Here is an 18,151-nt window from a genome sequence, read left to right on the forward strand (position 1 = left end):
GTGACTTGATCTCGGAGCGAGTCAGGCGCGAGCCTCCATAACTGAATCAGCATCGTAAATGAAACACTTGCCGGCCATATACAATGGACCTTTTCCATATACCGACGGCACCAGGCGGTGGCTGCGCGAACTAAAAAATCGAGGAAGTGACCTGCGCTACCAATCAATAATGGGAGCTACGTTACCAGTTGCTTCGCTCTCTGAGCAGCGTCGCGTGCCCAATGCAACGAGGTAGGCCTAGCGCGACTTTAAAGAAGGAAATCCGTAGCGTCCACCCAAACGTCGTGTTTTTCTTTCCGTCCACTTTCTTTTTTTGTGTAACACAATTATATATATGCTGCAATTACGTGTTCTACTCGTCGATTTACAGCCTCATTCCGAATTTCCTCGATTTTTTCGTGCCGACTTCCACCGCTTGGCATCGGGCGCTCGCGCGTGCGCAGAACGCTTCTCGGAAAAGGTTCATTTATTAAAACGGATTTTAAAGGGCACCTTTTGGGGCTGGGCTTACAGAAAGAGCTTAGAGCGAGGCAAACGAATTGCTTCGGACAGGTCCTGCCGGACAGCAAAGTCACTACCCTTTAGCTTAGAAGCAGAGCCCAGTATACTCCCTTTATCCTCGAAACGTACCTTGTTTACCTCTTCTCGCTCGAAATCCTGTTCACGCCTCTCATCAGAAAGCGTCCTGCGACAGCATGACCGTCTGCTCCAAGCAGGTTATTCAGCCCACCTCCTCCGTACAACCCTTCAGCGTCTCATACGGGCCCCATCCGTCCTCCATTGAAACAAAATAGCCATTCACATCCGGTTTGCATTTCATACCTGCACAACGCCGCCCACCGCCTGAAGACTCTTGCTGCTCGGTTTGACACGAAGGTGGTTTTCACTTGTAGAATGAGGTTAAACCAAATGCGCCAGGGGGTGAATAACGAGAGTCGACCACCCAAATGCTCCATCAAGCACTCCAACATGTTAAATATAACGAGAAGCCAATCTATTCAATTCCTCTGAGGTGCGGAGGCCACTACATCGGCCAAACTGGACGATGCCTAAATGTTCGCCTTATAGGAGCACCATTTAGAAGTCACCAAGGCATCATCAAACTCATTTCACCCCATAGTTGTGCATGCCCATACCTGCCACCATTGCACCCCAGGCTTTGAAAACACCACTGTGCTTGAAACACCCAGAGATAAGTGTGGGCGAGAAATAATTGAGGCGTTTAAGATCAAATACGCCGCGAACAATGTTTTTGAGCCTTCTCTGGTGTTATCATCAAAAGAGCTGGAGTTCCTCCCGCCAAAGTTATCGTAAAGCTATAGTCGGATGCAACCTAAGAACAATCTTTTAGCTCCACCCACAAGCGCATTGCGCCCATCTGAAGTGCCTCCGTCGTCGAGAAAGTAGTTCGCTAGCAACGTTGCTTTTTCTTCCTCCAGGAAACGTGTCTTAAACTACTACAATAATTATTTAATTCATTCAGGACATTTAAATAAGTTGGAATACGTTTTTGTCAACGAAATAGCTGTTTAGTAAAGAAAGAAAGTCATGTTCAATGTACCGTCTTCCCAATTCATTTTCTGTCCAAGATACTGTCTAAACATACCGTCTAACATACCTCTCAGCAGTGCTAAGCCTCGCGCCCGCTTCGAAATTTTCGTTGGCGATAGCGTCGCTGGATTCTCACGTTGTCGCGCAAAAACTGCTGCAAACGCAAGCCGATACCATTAAGATTTCGTGGCGTAACCTCGGGCACGTAAAACACGGTGCAAAAAAGCAGAATAATTGTCACGAGAAACTAGCGTCGCGTTGCTAAGGCCAGCAGCCATGTTGAGCTTTTTTTTTTTTCAAAAGGATCGCGATTGGTCCACGGAATCGTGACGTCATAAAAACAATTGGCTGGCGTTTCTCGGCGTAGGATTACATTTTCCTCTGAGAGGTACTTCCGGTTTTTTCTTAGCTTGCAACCGACTATAGTTTTTATCAATTATTCAATTATTCATTTTGCCTTCTTTTCCTTTCTTTTCTTCTTCGGTTTCCCCGTTTTCAGGGGTTAATTTCCTTTCTTTTCTTCTTCCTTTTCCCCTTTATTCAAGGGTTAATTTTCTTTCTTTCTTCCATTTCCTGTTTATTCAGGGGTTAATTTCCATAAATGTCCTATCTTTTTAAATTGGTATCTTAAAAATTTTGAGCAATTTAGTTTTATTTTAAATTTGAGCATTTTCATTTTCTTTATTTTCGTTCTCCTTCTTTCAATTCTTTGAAGTTCGCGGTCGTAGCGTCATGGGCATTTCATAAATGTTCGTTGCACATTGAAAAAACTGTGTATGTCTGTGTTCGTCCTTCAAGTGTTGTATTCTCTCTGTGTATTGTGTAGTATTCAATGCGCTTTGCCATGGGTACTTTCTGGAATTACGCAGCATGGCAGTGCGATGCGACGCAATTTTCGCTCATTTCTGTTTTTTGCGTTTTACACAGGACTGGTCAATTTTTTTTACTGCGTTCCGGCAAAGCGTGATCCTTGTTCTCAACAATTTGATTATAAAAATAAACGCCGTGTAATTTACTCTAAAATGTGCGCCGGATAATTTTTTTAAGCGATATTTCAACATCGGAAATAACCTTCCGCTTGAAGGTCATCGACCTCGCCGGTTTATATGCTGAAAAATATAGCTAGGATTATACGCATTTCATTTTCTTAAATGTTTTGGAACGTTATAGTTTAACACGCTCAATGTAAAGCTATTTTCACGGTACACGAAGAGAAAGGTTATCTTGTGCGTCTGTCAAGGAGAATTGGTTTGGGAACGCAAAAATAACATGTGTCAAAATAACATTTTTTGATGCTTGGACAATGTCTATTGTGATTTAGCAGCTAGTTGACAGGTTCACACAAAAAAATCAGATCTTACTTTTGGAATTCTGTTGTTATAAACATCTAGCACTATACCAAGATATATTCTGTGTCGGCACGTATATACTTGTTTAAACCCCGAGAGGCAATGTTCGTCTTCTTCGTCTTGGGAATACTGTTGTTATATCACAGCGATGCTAGTTTACCTCAGAAGAGGAAAGGAGATTATCCCGATGCCAACGAGGTAAGAAAATACCATACATGTAACTCGTTTATAACGACGTGATGCGCAAATAATATTTTTAGTAGTTGGAACCCCAGTACGTGAAGATTCATATATTGCCGCGCCCAGGGCTGAGAGAGCAACGCTCGGTCACGGACCTCCAGAAAGTTCTCGTTTATTCATGTACCGCATGTAACTTCTATCATTTATTCCTGCTTTTGTTTTCTAGAAAGTGCGTGTTCATTCTCGCCCGATCACGCGACGCTCGAGCCGCTTTCGCCGAATCTTCGAGATAGCGACGCACTCTAGATAAGAGGCCGCCCGCGACCTTGTCGAGTCAGTCTCGCCCCAGCGCTCGATTCTGCTGACACGCCGACTTCGACGCCCGCGACGCTCTGCTTTCTTCTGTTTCCTTCTTTATTTTTGGCACAAGTTCGCCACATTAAACGTTTATTTATTTCTGTTTATTTCTTGTTTATTGGTCACGACTCACCACCTGTGACATTCTGGTGGAGGTGCGGGGTACCGCATGTCCGTGCAGCGCAGCCCTCCGAGTTCCCGCAGTACAAGTCCAAACCCCAGCTCCGGAGGACCCGACGAAGACCAGATCGAGACCCGGTCACGTCGCCGCATCCGAGGTCTACCCCCGGAACACGGACTTCTGCCACCCACGACCAAGCCGAAGACGACGATGGCCAACCAGGCGCAGACCCCGGCCGCTTCTGCCGTTGTGTACCTGCCGATCGCACCCAGGACTCCAACGCCTTTCCACGGAGACGTCCACGAGGACGTTGAAGACTGGCTGCAACATTACGAACGTGTAGCCCGCCACAACGGATGGACGACTGAACAATACCTCCACAATCTCTACTTCGCGCTTGAAGGAACTGCGAGGCATTGGTTTGAAAACCACGAAGCGTCCTTCACTACGTGGGAGTCCTGCGCCGCGGAGTTGAAGCGAACGTTCCTCAACCACCACCGTCGGCAGCGAGCGGAGGACCTTCTCCAAACAAGGGTGCAGGGCCCCAACGAAAGCGTGACCAGCTTCGTAGAGGATGTCATGCGCCTATGTGCCCGAGCCGATCCGGAGGCAGCCGATGAGAAGAAGCTCCGCGTCCTCATGCGTGGCGTGAAGGCTCAAATTTTTGGGGGCCTTGTCCGCCATCCCCCGACAACCGTCGACGGTTTTGTGGCTGAAGCCACTAACATCGAGCGAGCGCTGTCGGCCCGAGCAAGCCATTACCATCGACTCGCCGGCGTGCCTGCTCCTCGAACCGCCGCATCTTGCCGACTAGACCTGAACGCCACCGGTGTCGACGGCCTTCGGGAAATCGTCCGCGACATCGTCCGGGAGGAGCTCCGGAAGCTGCTGCCTGCTGCCAACCAGCCGGCTGTGCTGTCGATCGCCGAAGTGGTGCGCGAAGAAGTCCAGCGGGCAATTCAACCGGAGGCTCCTGCCTGCGTAGCACCACCCGAAGCACCATCCCGTTTCGCGTGGTCACAGACCACCACGCCCTCTGCTGGCTCGCAAACCTCAAGGATCCGTCCGGACGCCTCGCCCGCTGGAGCCTTCGACTGCAGGAATTCGACGTAACCATTGTGCATAAGTCCGGCCGCAAGCATAATGACGCTGACTGTTTGTCTAGGGCTCCAGTCGAACCTCCAATCTCCGGCGCGGACGACGATGACGACGCCCGTTTTCTAGGCGCAGTTGACGCTACCGACATGAGGGCACTGCAACGCGACGACGCGGAACTTAGCTCCGTGATCGACAGCCTCGAAGGTCGAGGAGGCTCTGTCCCACGGGTCTTTTCTCGGGACCTACCGAGCTTTGTCCTGCGGCGAGGCGTGCTCTTCAGAAAGAATTTCGGAACCAGCGAAACCCCCTGGCTACTGGTTGTCCCCGCCAGCCTCCGAGAAGAAATTTTTCTAGCGTGCCACGACGACCCAACGGCCGGACATCTCGGCTACAGCAGGACCCTTGCCCGGATTCGTGACAAGTACTACTGGCCAAAGCTTCCGAAGACCGTCCATCTCTACACACGATCGTGCCATGAGTGCCAGCGACGCAAGAAACCACCGTCAAAGCCAGCAGGTCTCCTTCAGCCGATTACCCCGCCAACCAAGCCCTTCCAGCAAATTGGAATGGATTTGCTGGGTCCTTTTCCACCGTCGACGATGGGGAACCGCTGGATAATCGTCGCCACCGATTATCTTACTCGTTACGCCGAGACGAAAGCCCTTCCTTCGGGGACTGCTGTCGAAGTCGCCAAGTTCTTCATCGAGTCCATCGTCCTCCGCCATGGCGCCCCCGAAGTACTGATCACAGACCGAGGGTCATCGTTTATGGCACAGTTGACCCAAGAGATCCTGCGTTTAAGCCACACGGAACACCGTCGAACAACGGCATACCATCCGCAGACCAACGGGTTGACGGAGCGGCTCAACAAAACAATCGCCGACATGGTCTCTATGTACGTCGACGTGGAGCACAAGACCTGGGACGAAGTGCTGCCCTACGTCACGTTCGCCTACAACACAGCAGTGCAAGAGACCACAGGAGTGACGCCCTTCCAGCTGGTGTATGGCCGGGCGGTGACGACTATGCTAGACTCTATGCTGCCGCACGAGTCAGTCAACGACGGGAGTGATGACGCCCAGGTGGTTGCTCAACGGGCAGAAGAGGTCCGCCAGCTAGTCAGACTACGAATTCAAGACCAGCAACATGTCGACGCTCGCCGGTATAATCTTCGTCGCAGCGACGTCCACTTCCAGCCCGGAGACAGAGTTTGGGTGTGGACGCCGATTCGTCGTCGCGGTCTCAGCGAAAAACTCCTGAAGCGCTACTTTGGGCCCTACAAGATCATCCGACGCCTCGGCGATCTGAACTACAAAGTTCTACCCGACGGAACGCGCCCATCTGCAAGACGTCAGCCGCGACCCGAGGTGGTGCATGTCGTCCGGCTGAAGCCGTATTACGAACGATAGGACTCTCCACTCTCGTCGACGAGCGAACTGTGGACTGTGAACTCCGGCTAGCAATTCTGCTGTCCTTTTGTTTTTGTTTTCCGTTTTTGTGCTGCATCGGGACGATGCACTTTTAAAGGGAGGGATAATGCCGCGCCCAGGGCTGAGAAAGCAACGCTCGGTCACGGACCTCCAGAAAGTTCTCGTTTATTCATGTACCGCATGTAACTTCTATCATTTATTCCTGCTTTTGTTTTCTAGAAAGTGCGTGTTCATTCTCGCCCGATCACGCGACGCTCGAGCCGCTTTCGCCGAATCTTCGAGATAGCGACGCACTCTAGATAAGAGGCCGCCCGCGACCTTGTCGAGTCAGTCTCGCCCCAGCGCTCGATTCTGCTGACACGCCGACTTCGACGCCCGCGACGCTCTGCTTTCTTCTGTTTCCTTCTTTATTTTTGGCACAAGTTCGCCACATTAAACGTTTATTTATTTCTGTTTATTTCTTGTTTATTGGTCATGACTCACCACCCGTGACAATATACACATATATGACGTCACAGGTTACTTTGAGGAGGAAATCTTCTGGCGTCGCAGCTTCCCGCTAAATTTACCCCAGTGTCAACCCTCCGACTAGCAGTGTTTTCACAAAATGTTTTCTTCGGCAGGATTTTATGCGAAAAGTGTCAACCACGAATGTGACGAAAATTTTTGGACACAAGCCGAGGCAACAAGAAGCATACACCACCCGTATTTGGCAATGCGTAACAATTCAAGAAGGCCATCTTAGTCCTGATATATGGTACAAACACTCGATTAGCCGAAAGTTTTGTACCAAACGAGATTTATCAAACTACTTGGTGGGAATCGAACTCTGTACCATGTTTTCAAGAAGAGACACTCGAAATGCAGTAGTCCAGCGAGGAGGAAAAAAAAATCAGGCAGTTACTCACCAAAAACAACAATGACTTGGCGTTATAGACGCTTTACACACGCGCCAGATTACAGCCGCCATTGCTGACCTTCTCTTGCCTTGCCGAGAAAAGGTCGTTGACGATCCGCTACAAAGGCCGATGCTTTAGAAAATGACACAGTTGAATCTAATATGGTAATAACCTGGCCTGCTATGGTAATGATGAAGTGAAATAAACGAAATAAAAGGAAGCAAAAACTGAAGGTCAGTTATGGCGGCGTCCATGCACAGCTGCTGCAAAGCGTTTATAGCTTGCCACACGTCCCCTGCTGGCATGCGCCTTTCAGTCAGCCGCCACCTGGACATATCTAGACAGCTTTCAGCGAAGACAACCGCGAGCTTACTAATTTCGGTCGGTCATAAAACAGGAGTCTATCAAAGTAAGACGCAGTGATTATAACTTTGATATGCGCTGTTTGAAAGTCGTTTTATTTGTTCCGACCCACACGCATATGCGATGATTGTGGACAAGCTTGAATCGGCTCGCTTCGATCGTTCCAGTCCGTGATCGCAGTTGCTTTCTGAGTCTCTCGTGCTGTCTGTCTTCTTCCTTTAACGCTCACGTAGAGCTTATATCTTGTTCCAGAAACGACATTCAAGTTGGCGCTATAGCTTATCACACGCATCCCGTTGGGCTGCTTGGTTCCTGCTCATTTCGATGTGCTAAGATCGCATTCATGCATACCCAGATGCGATAGTAGTGTAATTAAACGGACACAGAAATACAGTTTAGGGACGCTGCCAATAAAGGTGCCCTGACCTGGGTTTCATGCATGAGACACCTGTGGACAAAAATAGAAAACTTCTAGACCTCACTCTTATTTTCAATCAAGGACACGTGTGCTGGAGGTACGAACCCTGGTCAGCAAGCCTGTTTCTGCCGTTCACATCAAAACACTCAAGAATCATTTAGAGATGCGTCGCCAGCACGACTCTAAACTCTGCACTTCACAAATCACTCTAAACATCAAATAGGACAAAGCTTCGAAAAACTGATGTCATGACTACGAGAATCAGGATATCCTACAAGTCTCATGGTACCTGTGTGTGAGAACATCTGCAAAAACTTGAAGCGTAGAAGATCAGAGAACGAAAACGTGGACAAAATTCGAGAAAAAACGGTGGCGCTATCCTTACACTCACGGGAGTACGCGCAAATTGAAGAAGCTTGCCGCCAGAAATTAAGTTCAAGTAGCATGCACCGCGCCCAACAAAGCCTACTCCACGTGCAGACAAGTTAATCAAAAAAGGAAAAAAAAAAACTGCTACACGGCCCACAGAACGAAGTATGTCCCATGCACAACAGGAGTGGTGTACCACATTCCCCTTCCGTGCCGCAAAAGCTACATAGGCCAAACGGTTCGATGTATCAACGACAGAGGCCATGTGCATGCAGTGTCATTTAAGGAAACAGCGGCAGGGTATCTGGCAGCTCATTGCAAGACATGCCAGTGAATTTCGGCTTTTAACAGCGCACAACCACTGTGGCCAGCAACAACAACCCTCGTGCAAGTGAGATGCTCGAGGCGCCTGCTATCCTGAAACACGCGAAAGATTTTGTCATCACCCTGTAAATCACCGTTCACGAAAAAGAAAGACAATACCTACGAAATCTCACGCTTTGAAAAGCAACAACTGCTTGTGGCAGGTTAGTTTAAAAATCAGTATTTTTTAGAGAATTCTGCGTAAATGTTCTGTATCATTTGTATATGTGTAAATACCGGTAGTGATCTTTATTAATGCAAAAGGTTAATTTAGATAATATGTTTATCGTGCTCTACTCTCTGCTTTGGACTCTCAACAAAGAAGGAAACGCACAAGGAAGACGTTTACACTAAAACACCATTCGCGGTCAGCTGTTTCTCCTCTCCTGTCCTTTCTTTCTTCGTGTTCAAGTTAATTGTAAAGCTCAAAACTGATAGATATATGTACAAATATTAAAGATTATCCCTGCTTCTACCCAAGATACCTTTTCGGCAAATACTCAAGCTCTCTTTGTGAGAGTTAAAAATGGCCTGCTGACACACTTGTCGATGTGTCCTTCAATTCTTGCTGCCTCGATAGTTTACCTGGTGCGCTGATTGGGGCTCCTTCACAGCACAGTGCAGTTTCTCAAAAGCGCTGAACACCAACAGTCTCCACATTGTAGTTCAGAATATCCAGGGTTGGCGTTGACGACTTTGTTGGCATGCTCACGAAGGCATTCGTTCAGGCACCGACCAGACTCCCCTATGTACACTCCCCCATGAGAAAGTGGGAAGGAGTAAATTACACCTTCTACACAGGGAACAAAGTTCAATCTGTGCTTCTTGGTGCAACTTACGGTGTTATTTGAAGCCGAATTTACCTTTTTACACGTACTGTAGAGCTTTTTGGGCGGCTGAAGAGACAACACCTATGTTAATTCTACTTCCTGCCCTCTTAAGGCTATGAGGGACCTTATGCATGTATGGTACTGGCACCGGTCCTCTTGAGGGTTTGTTTTTTTTTGGGGGGAGGGGGAGGGTCGTTGACTGTGATTTTTATAATCACACAATTTTTTCGTGAATGGTTTTCAGTTGTGTGCAGAAAAGCGCAATAGTGGCCCCTAGTTGAAAGTCTTTTTCCACCACACTGTTAGCAAAAATAACACGCCCAGACGTGTAAACCGTTGTCCCATAGCGGCCACGTCGAAACGTGTTCGTTTTACACGGAGCCATCTGTGTTTTTTGTCTACACATGAGGTGCTGTGTAAAGTTAACACGCTACACCGTGTTTGCCTTCCGAGAAGCACGGTTCAACGTGTTCCTTATGAAACATGGCGGCCAGCAGCCGAGAACAGGCGAGGGACGAGCCCAGCCAGCCGCGCCTTTCAGCCGAACTGAAAGCATACAGGACGCGTTCGTTCTCGTTCGATGTCTTTTATGCACAGTAAACAGTCTCCGAGCGGCGGACGTAGCTACGTGCAAAGGTACCTACGTGCATCGTCGGCGGTCGGTGGCGTCGGCAGCTACGACAAAACCGCTAGACAAAGACAAAAAAAACAAACAAAAAAAAAACGAATATTGAACTTACATGGATAAATAGCTCAAGCCAACTCTTGTAATCAGGCGGTAACTTGCGCCACCTAGTGCGATTTCTAGCAACCAATGAAAAAAAAGCAGGAGTCGGTTAATACGCTGGGAACTATCACGAGTAGACTGCTACTCTCATACATCACAGACAACACGAGCACCACGTAGGACACAGCAGCGACACATACACAAACACAACACCGACACTACGCCCGACACTTCCTACTAACAACGGACACTCCCCGCGGCGTAATATGCTTGACATGTACGGGTGAGCTCTTTGGTCGCTGATCGTTACCGATTTATAGAAGAAGACACAAAACACGGCACAATGGACAGCCGTATGTAAGAACTGTTTGCATTTAAAAAGTATGGAGGCAAAATCTGTAAAATTAGTCCTTTGCGAAAAACAACGATGTACTAACAATAAATCTTAAACCAGCCATGAAAAAGTTCAAATTTTTGTTTTTTTCATGCTCGACCAGTGTTATGAGCAGTCCGACTCGCTTGAATCAGATAGAAAAACAAATGATTGGGATTTTATCAGTACGTATTCAATAATCAATGGAAATTATACTTGCGCAAGGCATTTTTATATATATTATTGTGAAGGACATCCGCCCAACACTTCACTTCCGCTAGTTGTAGTACGCGTACGGGAGCAGACGCCTTCACTTTTGGGGCGTTTTGATGCAGATTGTTGTCGTATGTCGTGTTGGTGTCGAGCGAAGCGGTGAGGCTTGGGAGTTTGTGACCGGTGTTATTCGTGATCATTAATGTGGCGCTGATGCGTTTTTTTTTTTAAATATTTTTAATAGCCACATTGAAAATTCACGAGCCCGTGGCACTGCATTATGCTAAAATCGCGAGCTCCTTCTCTGTTGACGTCGTTTTTCTGGTAGCACTCGTGGATACTGCAAGCGTTTAAACAGTGCACAGTCTCGCCTACATCCGCGGTGACGTAATCGACCTGCTGAAACTTATTGCTTGCGTCATTTTGGAGTACGCAAGGCAGTTATCTCGTTGGTCTGGTTTCGGTTATAAAAGCAAGGCAAAACGCTCGTAGTTCCCGCCCTCAGTACACGTTGGACATCTTCCACACTTTGACACTGGATAACTGGATGAACGAGGATTTACATTTACTTCAGAGGTCACACTCGCCGCTTCCTCACCGTCGAGCAGCAGGATCAGCTGGCGACAAGCCGCGTATGAAAGGCTCGAGCATCAACAGCCCAAGTGCACTCGGTGCCGATGCGGGCGATGCGGGTTTCTGTCAACCGCTAGCCCAGCACAGACCTTGACCGTTCCAGCTCTTCGTCATGACGCGATGTTGCAGAAAGCAGCGTATAATACCACTACACGGACCACCGAAACGAACGCACTGTTATCGTAAACCTTGGCTTGTGATTGCGCCTAAATTTGTAAATAATCTTATTCTTTTTTTCTGGAGACGCAAACGAAGGGCATAACAAAATCGTTTGCATATTCCGCATACCTCGCAAAAGCATCAGTCACCTTGCGAGAAGCGCAAAACACGGTGTCCGCACCGTCCTGACTTCCCAGTCTTTTACCTGCTTTAGAGCAGTTTGTACCTGTTAGTAGGTATGTCTACTGAAACTGCCACTTGAAACTTGGGGCAGTGCCAGAGGGAAAAGAGACAAATTCGGGCCTCTTCCCAATGTAAAGAAAAACCACTATGTTCTCTACGTAAAAAATTGGTCTCAGTTCATGCATCTGTGGGCAGGTAGAAAATCTTGCCCTAGTTTATTCACACCGCATGATGAGCGCAACAAACTCACACGAGTCACACGAGATTTACAGGAAAACATCGGTGGTGACTTAAGTTTCCCTGAAATTCTGTATAACCGGTCGTTTGCGGGACCGAATCATCTACTCGAGCGGTGTGCGTCGCTGTGCGAACACGTCGCTGTGCAAATGCAGTCTAACGACGCGAAGCATAGAAACGGCAGATTTAGGGAAACTATCCGAAGTCCCTTGTTCAATTAAAACGACGTAATTTTGTTGAAAACGTCCGCAGCATTTTACTCACGGTATGCGTCGGGAATCTTCCACATTTTGAAACGGAACGAAGGAAGATTTAGTTTTAAGAACGCTCGCTGCGTCCTCCCCGACCAGCTGGACCGGATCAGCTGACGACGACGGCGCTAAACCCGTCAAACGCAACCCCACAACAACCAACATGAGCTCCGCGTTAGTGCGGGTTTCTACCTACAAGCACCGCACCACACACCACGAACGTTTCGGCCCTTTCTCGCATCGCCGTGTTGCCCCAAACAGAACGAGATCGCCGAAGAACGCAGCGCTGTCGTGAACCTTGGCTTGTGGTTGCGCACTCGTGGACCCTGTGACTCCCCTCGCTTTCAAAGCACACACGACGAATGGTACTTTCCGTCTTCCGGGAACATCACAGGGGCACTTCTCCGGTCACGTCTTCACTATGTGCTCGCAAACTGCGAAGCTCTATGCGAAGCTTCTCGCGTCCCGTCAAACCAAAACAATAGCGGCTGCCAGAAATTTCTCCGGTCAAACAAAAAGAACGAAAGCCAACCGGCTCTTGCTTCCACCGTACATCGACGTTGCGCTTGCGCACTTGCGCCATGGCCAGATCGGCCAGATCACAGTGGAATCGGGCCAGATCGCTTGCAGTTGAAGCAGTTGAAGGTTGAAGCAAAAACGAAACTAACTGCAGTGTCACGTGTTCACATCGAAGACACGCTTTTTATATCCATTTTAACTGTTTTGAACGAATAATTGGACCCATGACTTTATTTGTGGTGTGTAAGAAACTATTATCAAGAGCCCTAAACTAAATGCAAACATGGGCGACATGAGGGAAGCCGCATTGCCATCGATCAGAAAATGGCGGCGAGCCACGGTAAGCGCGGGTTTCGCCAACGTCCCGCGACATGGCGTAATTGCTTTTGGTGCTTATCTGTTTCCGAGACATGTTTCTTTCCGCGGCATTTGTCTCGACGGTCCTTTCTAAGTGTGTCCCCAAGCATTCCGGTGCTTCGATAGCCGGCAATGCCGCGGTCGTCGCCGGAGGCGATGCGTGTTATCGAGGTCGGCTACACGGTTATGCGTGTATGACCGAACCAAAACACGTTTTTTACAACCTCGCATGATATCTGAACGTATTATCCGTTACTCATTGTGTAAATTTATGGTAATTTGTGTAAATAGCGTGTTTTTCACCCCAGATATTCACCAAATACACGGCACTTGCTAACAGTGCACCTTTTTTTACAGAAGTCTATATCCGAAAGGTGAAAATTAGCTGAAAAGATTGCTGACTGGGCGAGTTGGTAGGTCAAGAGTCTTGACCTACCAACTCGCCCAGTCAGCAATCTTTTCAGCTAATTTTCACCTTTCGGATATAGACTTCTGTAAAAAGGTGGTGGAAAAAGACTTTCAACTAGGGGCCACTATTGCGCTTTTCTGCACACAACTGAAAACCATTCACGGAAAAATTGTGTGATTATAAAAATCACAGTCAACGACCCTCCCCCTCCCCCCGAAAAAAACAAACCTTTCCTGCTTCACGGCAGTTATACTAGAAAACCCCCGCAAAAAAGAGATGCATAATACGACAGTCTCGCTTGAACAAGCGAACGTATATGTGGATGTTCTTGATCGTGAAAGAATATAAAACGTTAGAAAAGTTGCCTCTGAAACAATTGCGAGTGCCCGCGCCCACCAGGGCAAACACGGCAAAAGAGGTTACCTAGACACATACTGTCTAAACTGGAACACCAAATACACGTTGAAAAGACACGATGACAATTTAGCAGGCTCTAACGCTCCTAATGAAGTACTTGCAAGATACGCTGTTGTGAAGAAAACGCTACACATTGTTTCTCGGACAAAGATGGACAGACCGCGGTGCTTCCAACGCGAAGCACGCCTTCCCAGGGCCGCAGCAACGTTTGACCAGTACTACCTGCTGCTCTAGTTGGCACGCCGAGGTACTTGACAGGAACACAGCTCCAAATAGTACCTTCGAAAGCCAAGGGTGTCGTGGCCCAAAACCCATGCCAAAGGCCGAATCATTTCTTCCAGTTCACAACTGTGGGAGCTGCATCGCAAAAACCTTTACTCAGGTTTAGCGCCTTAGTGAAACATTTTCTTTCTCGCTACAAAACAAAATATCCAAATCATCCGAGGACGCCAGCACTTTAACTCCTGTATCTCCGAACCTCTACCCTTGCAGTGTTTTTAATTTTTTATAGGCTCAAAAAGACGGGCTCTAGACGGCGTAAATAATAAAGGCAACATTGGTCACCCTTTGCATACCAATGAATCAATGGGACTATGACGCGACAATTGTTTGTTTATAATTATCTTGTGGAGTAGTTCGCCAAGGGCAACCTAAAGCCGCCTATTATATATTGTCCTAGCCGAAATAGCGCAGCATGTCGGCCAGTACTGGGCCAACGTCGGCACGTACCGGGAACTGAACGGCGGAAGACGGCCAGTGGTGCCACTGAGCAGCCAGCCCCTGCCGGCGTTGGCACTTCTCGACCTGGATAGTCGGTCTCGCCATGAAAGTTCCGGCTACTGGCCGGCACCGGTTCCTGGCTGCTATTTGTGAACAGTCTCGCTGTTAAAGTACCAGCTCCTGCCGACATTGGTTTCTAGCTGTATTCTCTGACCAGTTTCGCCGTGAAGTTCCAGCTAATTGCCGATATGGTTTTCATTATGCATTTTGAGGCCAGTCTTGCCGCGAATGTTCCAGCTTCTGGCCGACGCCGGTTCCTCGTTGCGATTTGTGGCCAATCTTACAGCCAAGGCTCCGTCTAGTGGCCGACATTGTGTTTAGTGCATTCATTGCAAGTCCAGCCATGAACTTCAGACAACTAAGTGACATCGCTTCGTCGGTGTAGCCACTGGACTAAAAAAATCTACAACAGTTATGGGTAATCGGCAATGTTTGACATTTCCCAAAATTATTCTAAGATGCAATGAACGTTTTATTATTGTTTAACCTAATAAAGCGATACTATTCTTAGACTGTTTTAGAACAGTTTCATTGCATTTACTTAATAATTACAGGGTTGTTTATTTTCAACGCCCACGAGCTGCTCTAGTTTGAGAATGCTCTTCCCATAGCCACCATGTCGTCTTGCTAACCGCGTATTTCCGATTCCTTTGATCTGTATCACTGCACCGTCGGTGCGAACGAAGCCACGATTCGGGGCACTTTCATGCATGGTTAGACCTCCACTAAATAGACGCGAATAGAAGAAAGTGATAAAAATGGCGTGCACAGATGAACTTTTTAATTTTCTCCAATGTCATACAGATGTCAACGAAAAAAAACAAACAAAAAAACCGCCAGATCGCTTCTGCCAAGCGGCATCCACGAACGCGGCAACCCGTAAACTGTACTTCGTTTTTCAATCGGTGCGTACTGCCGATGCAACACGCCAATGCGGCCGGTAAAGCAGCGTCCAAAGCGCAGTTACATGGCTCAAGTCATCTTCCTGCGCTTGTGCGACGAAATGCGCTGTGACCTTGAGCCCGAAAGATCGACGCATGCCTGGTTTAGCGAGCTCGCAACTTCCACCGCTCTGTCGGCTTATAGACGCGCGTTGAACCGAATTTTTCTTCTCTCCCGCGTCAGAGATACCTTTAGTTTTACGGCAGGGCGATAGGTAGACTGTGAGATAGGGTATGGTCCAGAAAAAAAAGGGCGCCGGTCAGCGCGTTACTCCAAAATCTTGACCGAAATATACGACGAAGATGAAAACAACAACACTATTTTAAATGACCTTTATACATAGAAACAAATGCTGCCGTATATGTCGTTTTTAACGTATTTCTTTTGCTGCTCAATCTACAATAGAAAGAGTTATTTTATTTATGTTTTTTCGGGTGCTTAAAATAAGGTGATTGCAATGTTTAATCAAATATTTAAACATATTTTCAGGTTATCCAGAAGCTCCCTCAAACGTACATGCTTCAATCAGTTGAAAATTATTCAGATTTATCTTGTGGTTATCAAGTTTTCTACAGTGGGACTTATGGAAACAAAACTTACTCAAATTATGACCTATTCTTTTTCTACATGGACGGTAGTCTGTGAGTACTTTATTTGTGTTTAACATACAAAAACTATCGTTGATATATTGCAACAAAATAAGAGTTTTAATGTGTTTACTTTGCAGATTTAACCAGCCACTTTATATAAGAAATGTGACTGGGTACATAATTACTCTGAGCATAGAACCAGGTGAGCTGAGGTTTCTTTTGTATTGAATTCGTTTAACCGCAGAAGCGTTGACATAACGAACTACGTCCGAAGTCTTTTTCTAACACGCTGGATATCCACTTATGTGTTCATTTCTTTAGGTCTATTCGCTGAGTTTGTAGGCAATTGGGTAGTGTTCTACTTTTATGTTCACGGTAAATTTGGGAGAACCCTTAAGACTTCGCAACAATTTTGCAATTAGTAATTCAATCCTATTCAAGCAGATTCGATGGTGGTTGACCTTGTTTTTCGTAGGAACTGACGAGCTGTTGATACGTTTTTTAAGCACTGGGCTATTGTTTTAGGAAAAAGTGAATGGGAGTAGTACCGTCGATGTCATAGGAATATAATCCAGTCCGCCGATTGTCGGCTAGTCTATACCTCGCTGGGTTGATAGTTGTGCAACCAATAACATCTTAAGACCGTACCCACGCTCAGGTACTATACCTACCGCGAAAGCATGAGTGCACTTCTAGATAGAAACTCGCAGATAGCCGGTATGCTTCAAATGCAGCAGCAATCAATGCATCGAAGTTATTACGTATGGTATGCTACACGTGTGGTTTGCAAGAAACTTCCCTTCTCAAAAGCTTAGTGTAACTTTTCACTATCTGCATTTTGAACTGGAAATGCGACTAGAATTGTTTGCGGAAAGCCAAAATCCAGGTTTCAGACAGAGGAATCGTTTTTAAAAACTTAAAATCTAGATGGACTTCAGATGAATTTCAAGTTCCATAATCCAGATTGCGAAAAGTTATACTGGGTATTTCGGTAGGATTGCTCTTCTAAAATAATTTACATTGGTCGACTTCTTTGTTTTTGTGACAATCTTTCATTTATTTTTGAGCAGAGTCATGGTTTCCAACGGAATACAAACTTGAGATTGTGTTTTCCGACATGATGTCTTGTATGATAATAAAAACCCCGGACAACTGGTTTCCTCAAGGTGGGTGCGAAAAACTAACTAGTTGGTGGTTCAAAGCATTTACATTACGTAATTGTTTCAAATTTACACTGTATTCTATCAGAAATTGAATAGCGCACAGAAAAATATAGTCTCTTAAGGTACTAATTAACCTTTCAAACTAAAACGACTTTTTACAGCTACAACTTAGTAGTAATGTTAGCTATGATTATGTACACGTATTTGGCTCTGGAATTGTGTCTCTTCCTAAATCAAGGAACACAAGCATCTCGCACTTAAACCAACCCAAGACGCGGTCACGAATGTTATTCTGCGCGGGAAATTCTGTAACTTGAGGAAACAATTAGCTTCTTCTGACATAACTGAAGCTATGGAAGGGATGAAAACAAGCTCACATAAAGAGAAGGGACAACAGAAAAAGTCTACGAGCAGAGTTGAGTTTATTGTAAACAACCCTTTTATAGAGACAGGACACCCCTGTCGACGCCAGAAATCTTTTTACATGCTCACTTCTACTATTTGCTTGAAAGAAAACAATAAAAACAATCTCCCCTAACAATATCAACAAGCTTCAGCCCCAGGACCCAGCAAGTGATATTAAACATACCTTCATTTCCCAACCCCAACCTTCTCGTCGTAACACAGCATACAGAAAGATATGTCACATTTGAAAACACTTCTGCCTACTTTAAAACAATTGAGGGCACACTAACACATTTTCCTTTAGAAGTGATACTAACAGGCAATTTGACGACATGTTACAATTGATTTGATTTTACGCTTAGAATTATCGTAAAGTTCCAACCAAGAAAATTATTGTTGCACTGCGCTAAATGCTTTCCAACCACTGAATTAGGCAACTTTGAAAAAAAAAAAACCTTGTGTTTT

General features: G+C 46.6%; 1 protein-coding gene across 1 annotated transcript; it reads left to right on the forward strand.

Annotated features, from left to right (window-relative positions):
- The first annotated feature begins 2,854 nt into the window (after positions 1–2,854).
- On the forward strand, positions 2,855–16,540 carry LOC120845887. Its single transcript, XM_040217445.1, has 5 exons — positions 2,855–2,863; positions 2,955–3,098; positions 16,018–16,169; positions 16,256–16,320; positions 16,440–16,540. Exons 1-5 carry the CDS (start codon positions 2,855–2,857, stop codon positions 16,538–16,540), a joined length of 471 nt encoding a protein of 156 aa, XP_040073379.1.
- The last annotated feature ends 1,611 nt before the right edge of the window (positions 16,541–18,151 follow it).

The sequence above is a fragment of the Ixodes scapularis genome, unplaced genomic scaffold, assembly GCF_016920785.2.
Source record: "Ixodes scapularis isolate PalLabHiFi unplaced genomic scaffold, ASM1692078v2 PGA_scaffold12__126_contigs__length_90152505, whole genome shotgun sequence".
In the NCBI taxonomy this organism is placed as follows: Eukaryota; Metazoa; Arthropoda; class Arachnida; order Ixodida; family Ixodidae; genus Ixodes; species Ixodes scapularis.